Raw genomic sequence first — 8,753 nt, forward strand, 5'->3', positions numbered from 1 at the left:
TGGAAGCCGGCATTGTTCAAGGTGCGAATCTGGCGATCTAGTTCGTGGGAAAGGAGAGAAGAGAGACTCGAAATCGGTGGACAGGCCCCCTAGGCAGTTGAAGATTGTTGCTGATTTTTGTTAGGGGTCCCCGCTTACCTAGGTATGGTAGGTCCCTCCCCGCCCGCATCGGCCACCTACTCTCCTAACCCTCCCCCACACACTACCTACTATTATCTCCTCCACTCCATCCCGTGCTCCAAGCGTGCCGCAATCCGGCGTGTGTCCCATCCTGCGTTTCCGGCCGACTACCCACCCACCCCCCAGGTTTCGGTTCGTTCGTGTGTGCCTGTCCTTTCAAGTCGGTGTGTGTCTGTGTGTGTGCCTGGCCTGGTTGTTGCTTTTGCATTAGCTAGCCTTACGGGTGGTTTTTTTTATTACTTATTTTTTTCTTCCTTTGCATTGGCCCTCTTTTAGTGACGAGAAAAAGCAAAGCAAAAGGCATAGCTACTATCAGACACAGACCGAGACGCCGACGACAAAGGACCAGAGAAAAGAGAGAAAGGAGGTACGGATACCGCCGTCTTGCTTGCATCTTTAGCTGCGCGCCGCATGATCGGTGCGACGACGACGACGACGACCGACACCACCAACACCCACTACCACCACCACCACCCGTGAAAGCTTCCAATTTGACTGCAACGATTGCAAAACACGGCGCGGTTCGGATTGTGGAAGGGAGGAGAAGGATAATTATATCTTTTGGACTTGATTTCACGGCATCCATCCTCAACCAAAGCCTCGGCGATAGCTCCCAACCAGCAGCAGCAGCTTCGCGAACCCCCGACGCAAACAAAAAACAGCTTGCAAAGAGGAGGACCTCCCCCTAATCATGAGAAGAAGGCGGAACGGACCTACTAGAATCGACGCACAATGAATGGTGACGCCCTGGTGGGCAGCCTGGTGGAAAGGCTGAGCTCAAGGGTAAGGTGTTTTTGATGGACATGATGAAGAAGAAAGAGTGCTTTGCTTTTTTTTTTTCCTCGGGAGAGATTCTGGGAGCTAATTGCTTTTCTCGGACGACACACAGCTCCCCCACCGTACCGGCTCGCCTACCTCTGATTTCGCTCAAGACGAAGTTGTCTTAAAGACGCGCTCGACACTCGTCAACCTCAGCGCCCTCGGGTCCATCGCGCTCGTTCTCGACGCCCTCCTGACCGTGCTCAAGGAGCAGGCCCAGCCCTTTCGAGCTCTTCTATCCCACCCGCCGCATATAATACTTTCCGAGCTCTACATCCTCGAGCTCATCGCCGACTGCTGCGCCAGCCACTGGTACGGCTCCCAGAATGGCCCGATTACCAGCAGCAGCGATGGATCAAGGTCGGGGACATCCTCCCCTACCTTGGCCGGCGAGGGCCCCTTGTCCCCTGCTCAGAGAGCTACCTTTTACCCGCCCGAGTCTCTGAGCGAGAGCCTTCTAGCTCGCGTGTTTGAGGCGATCAAGGTGCTTTTTGAGCCCATACCCGAGAATTATATCCTCCCAGCCAAGACCATCCTCGACGACACCTCGGCCAAGCATATCACTTTCCCCACCCCCGAAGAACCAACTCGAACACCACTCTCCACCCCATCGAGCGAACCCCCCGAGACGAGCCGGTTGCTGGGGGCTCAAGCAGCCGCGATAGAAGCCCACATCAAGCTCATCGTAGAATACGTCACGGCCTCGAGCTGGCCCAAAGCATTTGAATACTTCCGCAACGTCATCTACGCCGTCCGAGCCAATGCGCCACCCCAGGGCACCCCCATCCCCAACGCCGCCGCCGCCGAAGAGGAACGCTCCGCCTTGATTATGCTCAGGCTTGTTTCGTTCTTTTGGGTCGACGCCCAGAAGCTGAGTCTTGTTATTCAAGAGTTTTGTTCCAGCTTTTTGCACTTTAGAAAGTCGTTTCAGAACACGGTCGCGGTGGTGACGCCGCTGTTGATTACAAGGTGGTTGGACAGGTACCCGGAGGAGTTTATTGCTATCCATTCGATACAGAAGCGGAGGGAGAACGCGCCGGATACGCTGTTTGACATGACGCAGACGGTGGTGGATAACGGGCGGAGGAGGGCGGTGCTGTATCCGATGCAGATGACGTTGCTGTTTTTGCTGCCGGACGTGTTTGAGGTGGCGAGCAACATGCGCGAGGCCAAGTCGGGGGGTATGGCGAAGAAGGTGCAGTTTTTGGAGGGGTTGAGGAAGGCGTTACGGAATCGGAATGAGCAGGCTGCTTATTGTTTGGTGCTCTTGCTGCGAGCGGCGAGGCATTTTGACACGGAGAGCGACAGTGCCTTGGTTTCGTACGCGATGGATGTGCAGGATGAGGTGAGGGATGCGGTTTTTAGGCGGTTTCCTCCGGGGAGCGGTGAGGGAGGGGGGATGTTTGAGCAGGATGTCATGACGGCGGCGTTTGTCTCGTTGAGTCACTTGAACTTTGAGAGCTGTGTCGACTCGTTGGCTTTGACGTGTCTGGCGCCGAGTGCGCCGCACAGCTTCAAGATTACGGTTATACAGGCTTGTGCGTACTTTGCGAGGCTGGAAGAGAGGGGGAGGTACCAGCCGCTGTTCTCGGCGGCGAGCGCGTTTATTCAGGGGCAGCTGCATACCATGAGTGAGCTGCTGCATGAGGGGTATATCGAGGATCAGGTTGGGCAGAGGAAGGTGTTGGAGAGTGGGGGGATGGTGAGCATGGTGAGCAATGTGTTGAACTTTTTGGATGCGAGCCCGATGACGCTTTTTGAGGGGCCGCCGACCGAGAAGAGCGAGAGGGATCATTTTTATGAGGAGAATTTGGAGGCGTTGATTAGCTGTATTATTGCGAGCGATGAGGGGATCAGGAGGTTGGCGACGGGGGTGGCGAGACGGTTGTTTGGGGATGAGAAGTTTATGATGACTGTGAGGGCGAGTAAGGGGATTAGTTCGACGGGGTTCAAGACGAACTTTTGGAGGTTGACGTGAGTTTTCCTGATGTGACCGAGGGAGGGAGTGGAAGGATGGATGGAAAATGCTGACAGGGTTATAGGTCGCTCATATTGATCTTGATATGTGATAGGGCGAGGTGGCCGAGCACGGCGGATGGGCTGAGGGCTGTTCAGGGGTATTTGGAGTCGAGGCTGCATTTGTTGACTTCGATTCCGGAGTTGGGCAAGATCTCCGAGGATGTTCCCGAGAGGACGGCTGCTTCGACAAAGTTGGAGACGTTGTTTTTGCTGTCGCTTTGCTCGGCGGATATCGAAATCTGCCAGATCGTGACGTCGTGTATAGGAACGTTTCTCGAGGAGTGCAGGCTTATCGATACGACTCCTGCGACGGCCAAATCATCACTTACGCTTTTGCGCAACGGAGAGGTGTTTGGTGAGATTTCGTCGAGGGATTTCAGGTTCACTGGGCTGGTTGCGTTCCAAAAGAGAATTAGGTCCCTCCTGAGGCGTATGCAATACCCCAGTGCAGGTATTCTGGATGCCTGGGAGCTGGTCTTTGAAAGATGGCTTCATTCGTCCAAGGATCTGTCTTTAATGGCAGTCGAGGGCGGGCAAGAGAGAATGGTTGCCGAGTGGCGAAATTACTCGGGCTTCTTGGCCTCGCTGGGTGGTATTTGCACGGCCGAGCAGGCCATCAATCACGAAGAGCCTTCCATCAGTGGGCTACGATGGATCGACAGGTTGTCTTCTGTGAATCATGAGGAGCCGCTGTTGAGTCAGTACCTGAAGTTGAGCGTTCAGCTTCTGGCATGCGCCAACGTCAGAATTCGTGAGACCATCAGGGAGGTCTTGTCAACCGAGGTCCCGCCTTCGCTGTATCAGCCCCTTTTCAAGGCATTGGAGACGCAGCTTGATGTCCTCTTCACTGGGGCCATGGAGCCCAGTGTCAAGGGGCAAGACAACGACATTATCTTTGCAGAGCAGTCCTCTTCTCTGCTGAAGGCACTGGTGGAAAGGCTTGATACACCAACCGACCTCGGCGCGGCATCCTCTCTGCATCTTGGTGCTCTTTCCCTCAACTTTGCCAAGTTTCTGGACGGCGTCCCTGACACTCCTTCCTGCTTGCGGGTGAAGATCAAGATCTGTCAGCTCTGCGAAGCTGTCACAAAACGAAAAGAGCATCTCAATCTGCGTGATGATGTCCGCAACCGCAATCAGCTGCTCGAGTACATCTTTAGCTGGATCGCCCGGCCACGCTCACCACGTGGTGACAACACCGGCTACGGCAGCAACAGCAGTCGTGAGAACGAGATGGTGCGTGTCCAGCGGGACCTCGACAGGGCCTGCCTCAGAGCTTTGGCTGAACTCACTTACCGTCTTCCTCTTCAACCAGGCGATGGTCAGACAGATGCTGGCACGAGTGAGCTCAAGTCACAGATGTTCCACCAGTACTTCAACCGCTTCCTCTCGCTGCTCAACATGGACTCGGCCAGCTCGGTCGAGTTTGGCAGCACTCACCGCGGTCATCAGTTCACCAAAGATGCTGATGTAGCCACGCCTGCTGATCTTGCTATTTCAATCTTGTCGAACCTTCTCAGTGCCAACATCGACGTGGGACTGAAGCATTCGCTGAGCATAGGGTACCACGAGAATGTGGAGATCAGGACGGCGTTCCTCAAGGTGCTTCATAATATCCTGGTGCAGGGTACCGAGTTCAACAACCTCAGCGATGCGGCCGTGAGCGAAAAGTACGATGAGCTGATTGAGCTGTTGATCAACGACACCAGCTTGGCTACGGCGATGAGCGCCGTCTGCCCAAGTCACGACATGGACGAGCTAACCATTTCGTTATTGAACATCTTTGAGACGAGGGGGCTCACCTTTGTGTTACTCGAGGCTCTCATAAAACAAGAGGTCGACGACACGGAGAGCGAACCTGAATTGCTCCGGAGAACGTCGGTGGCAAGCAAGATGCTGTCCATCTACGCCAAGTGGAAGGGCGTTGGGTATCTCAAGGGCACGCTGCAGAATGTGGTCGAACGGTTGATGCTGACGTCCAGGGACCTGAACCTGGAGCTTGACCCGACGAGGGTGACGAGTCCGGAGGAGCTGCAGACAAACGCGGAGCACCTGCAGATTGTGGCCAAGGTGTTTATCGACAACATCTGCGCTTCGACGGACAGCATGCCGGCGACGTTTCGAAAGATTTGCAACATCATCTCGACGACGGTGGTGCAAAAGTTTCCGGACTCAAAGTACACGGCCGTGGGGGCGTTTATCTTTTTGAGGTTCTTTTGCCCGGCCATTGTGGCGCCCGAGGCCGAGGGGTTGGTGTCGACGCCGCCGTCGAAGGAAATGAGGAGGGGGTTGTTGCTGATCGCGAAGGTGGTGCAGAACTTGGCGAACAATGTGCTCTTTGGGGTCAAGGAGCCGTACATGTTTCCGCTTATTGAGTTTTTGACGAATAATATCTATCGGGTGACGACGTTTCTGAGGGAGATTTCGGTGGGTTTTTTTTTCTTTTTTTTTTTTGGACATGAGAGATGAGGAAGAGGTTTTTGCTGACAAGATGATATCAGGCTCCTATGAGTAATTTCGAGAATCCACCCAGTGGCGAGTCGTTCGACTTTGGTAGCTGTGTTGGACTGCACAGGTTTCTCTATGAGCATTGGGACCAGGTTCGGTTGAGGCTCAAGGCGCAGGAAAGACGAGAGCTGGTGAGGTCGCCTTCGGGAACGACACGCGCTCGGTCACCTGTTTTGGAGCCGCTGAGGAATTTGATTATGAATCACTTGGGCCCGACGCCGCTGGCGGTTACTTGGAACAGGCCACAGATCTCGGCAAACAGCCCACCGGCGTATTCCAGGTTCCAGGACTTTATGCTTCGCAATGCTTTCCGTAGCACGGAGTCTTTCCTTACCGCGAGAGCAGTCTATGATGGTGGTGAGAGCAAGGACGGACTGTCTATCATTTGCATTATTCTCAGGAACATTGATGCCGAGTCGATTGATTACGACACGCTGATCTACTGCTACCTCAAGATTGCCAGCAGGCTGTGGCATCGTCCGTTTGGCCTGCTGATCGATGCCACCTGCTACAATGGGCAGACGGAACCGAGGGACGAGCTGTTCCAAAAGCTCGAACAGCTGACGCCGACCGAGCTGTCAAAGCAGCTGGCACGGATCTACATTTACAACATGAACAGCGCCTGCAAGAAGTGCTTCCGCCGCGTTCTCAGGATATCAACCCGGAACGAAGCCAGCGTCTTCAGCCCCAACAACGTCGAGTACCACCTCATCGGCAGCTTGCAGGACCTGCAGGCGCACTTCCACCTCAGCCAGCTGCACCTCCCCAAGGAGACCATCAGTGTGGTGACTGACACGCGATACGTCTTTCAGCCCATCACTAGGCTGTCCAAGTCCAAGGGCAAGATTGACGTGGTCATCAAGGTGGGCAGCCAGTTTGTTCAGGTGACCACCACCAAAAAGCAAGACGTCCCCGGGTTCCGCCTCAACACGACTGTTAATGACATTTTCCGGTTGGGCGACGTGGACGAGGCGCCGACTTCGATCCAGACGGAGGACGACTCTGCTTTTGGGCTGCGGGCGGACAACGGCAAGATTGTCATGTACTTTACCAGTCCCAAAAAGGCAGATGTGCTGCAGGCGATCAGGGCTGCCAAGGCCAAATATGGGAAAGATACGAGAGCTCTCAAGTCGTTTGATCGGTTGATTCGACCGCAGGATGTGCCTGGGACGTTGCTCAACCTGGCGTTGACGAACCTGTCGAGCGGGGATCCGAGGCTGAGGCTGGCGTCGTATAACCTTTTGAGTGCGCTGTGCAAGGCTTTCAAGTTTAGCGCCGCGTCGATGCTGATGAGCGGGAAGGACATCTCCATCCCGCCTGACCCGTCGAGGTTTATTGTCGGCATCAGCAAGAAGCTCGCCCAGGCGGAGCCGCAGTTGACGTCGGATTTTCTGAATGAGTTCTTTGTCGGGTGGGACAGCTTTTCGGATGAGCAGAAGCCTCTTAGTTTGGAGTACATGGCTCCCTGGATTCCTAGCCTGCGGACGTCGCTCTTAGCGAGTGAAAGTGAGAGTGATAAGGGGAGGGAGAAGATTGCGGCGCTGTTCCGGAAGCTGATTGATATTACGCTTAATGATCCGACGCTGATGAATACACTGGGGCATTCGGTGTGGCCGGTTATCCAAAGGGATGAGGTGCTGCTGGACATTTTGCTTGATGAGATCATCAAGACGGCGCTGAGCATTGGGTTCATGGATGAGCAGACGGAGGTGTTAGCTTCGGTGGCGAGTCAGATTGGGACGATCACCCTCAGGGCGAGGTTCATCTCGCGGTTGAGGAAGGCGTTGAATCGGACTTCGCTCAGGCCGACGAGGTCGTTGCCGGATAATGCGGTTTGGAACGAGATTTGCGTCTTGCTTCAGTTTTGCAAGGCGTTGGCGTTTGACAGCGGGGTGCAGGCGCAGATGTACCTGGCCGAGATTTTTCACATTGTGACGATGCTGGCCAATACTGGCATGTCGGATGTGAGGGTGACGGTGCATCAGCTGTTGACCAACACGCTGCATTCGGCGTGCACGCACTTTGAGCTGGACGAGGCGAGGCAGGGGAAGATGAGGGCGACGTTGGAGATGTTGTCGGACAGCAAGAGCGAGATCTTTGTGAATTCGGTCATGTCGTTGAGGGATGGGGCGTCGATCTCGACTAATCAGGAGGCGGGGAGCACGCTGGGCGCGACGGAGAGCCTGGCGGCGATATTGTTTGAGACTTGCTCGGTTGCGGCGCCGTCGGTGGATTTGGCGAATGCGTGGAGGTCGAGGTGGATGAGTTTGGTTGCTAGCACGGCTTTTCAGAACAACCCGGCTATTCAGCCACGCGCTTTTACCGTCATGGGCTGTCTCGCGAGGGAAGAGGTTGATGATGATTTGCTTTATCAAGTCCTCGTCGCGCTGAGGAACAGCGTGGGCAGGTTTGGTGACGACACGAGCAGCGACATGCTCGTTGCCATTGTCACCTCCCTCTCCAAAATGATGGCCAAGCTTCCCTCTGCGTCACGATATGGTCTGCAGCTCTTCTGGCTGGCCATGTCCCTCTTGCGACTCGTCCCACCAAACCTGTTCAATTGCACCGCCATGTTTCTCGAGTCGGTCCTCACCAACATCAGCACTTCGGGTGACATGCGAGGAGAGAAGATGGTGCCCTATCTCCTCCAGGGTAGGGTCCAACTGGAAGAAGCGGCCCTCCACCTCGACGAGGCGTACGGCATTCACTTCAACGCGGAAAACTTTCACTTTGCAGCCTGTGCCTGTCTTGTTCGGGGCCTCACAGACGCATTCACGAGGACAACAGCATTGAGAGTGCTGTCCACCTTTCTAGAAATGACAACCTGGAACGACCCGGCCCCACCACGAGGTAATCCTTTGTCCTCATCCTTTTCAACCGACCGATCCATCCGCGACCTGGCCGGGTCCCCTTACATGGCCCTCATGCTCGCCCGAACGGTATCAATTGATGAATTACGAGAAAATCTCTGGTCGGTAGGCATCAACCCATCTGGTCTGTCGGATTTGGTATCCCTCCGCTCAGCTCAGGACCTTGTCCTCCTCAAGGATAAAGACTTGCTTCTCAACACGGCCATCGAGCTGGTCGATTTTCAGTATCTGGACGATGCGGTGCAGTACCGGAGTCTGCAGTGGCTGAACGAGGTTACGAGGGAGAGGCCGGGGGTGATGGGGCATTTGTTTGGGCATGTGGGGTGGTTGCTGGATGATATTTTTAAGCACTGCCAG

At 55.0% G+C, this 8,753-nt stretch overlaps 1 protein-coding gene across 1 annotated transcript; it reads left to right on the top strand.

Moving 5' to 3' along the window:
• Nucleotides 1-1,069: 1,069 nt before the first annotated feature.
• Nucleotides 1,070-8,753, top strand: PODANS_6_5260 (uncharacterized protein; the record flags this gene model as incomplete). The annotated part of the gene is made up of 3 exons (XM_001909987.1): nucleotides 1,070-2,973; nucleotides 3,072-5,445; nucleotides 5,520-8,753. Coding segments are annotated over 3 exons (7,512 nt in total), but the record flags the coding sequence as incomplete, so codon positions are not given.

This window comes from Podospora anserina, chromosome 6 (assembly GCF_000226545.1).
Source record: "Podospora anserina S mat+ genomic DNA chromosome 6, supercontig 2".
Taxonomy (NCBI): domain Eukaryota; kingdom Fungi; phylum Ascomycota; class Sordariomycetes; order Sordariales; family Podosporaceae; genus Podospora; species Podospora anserina.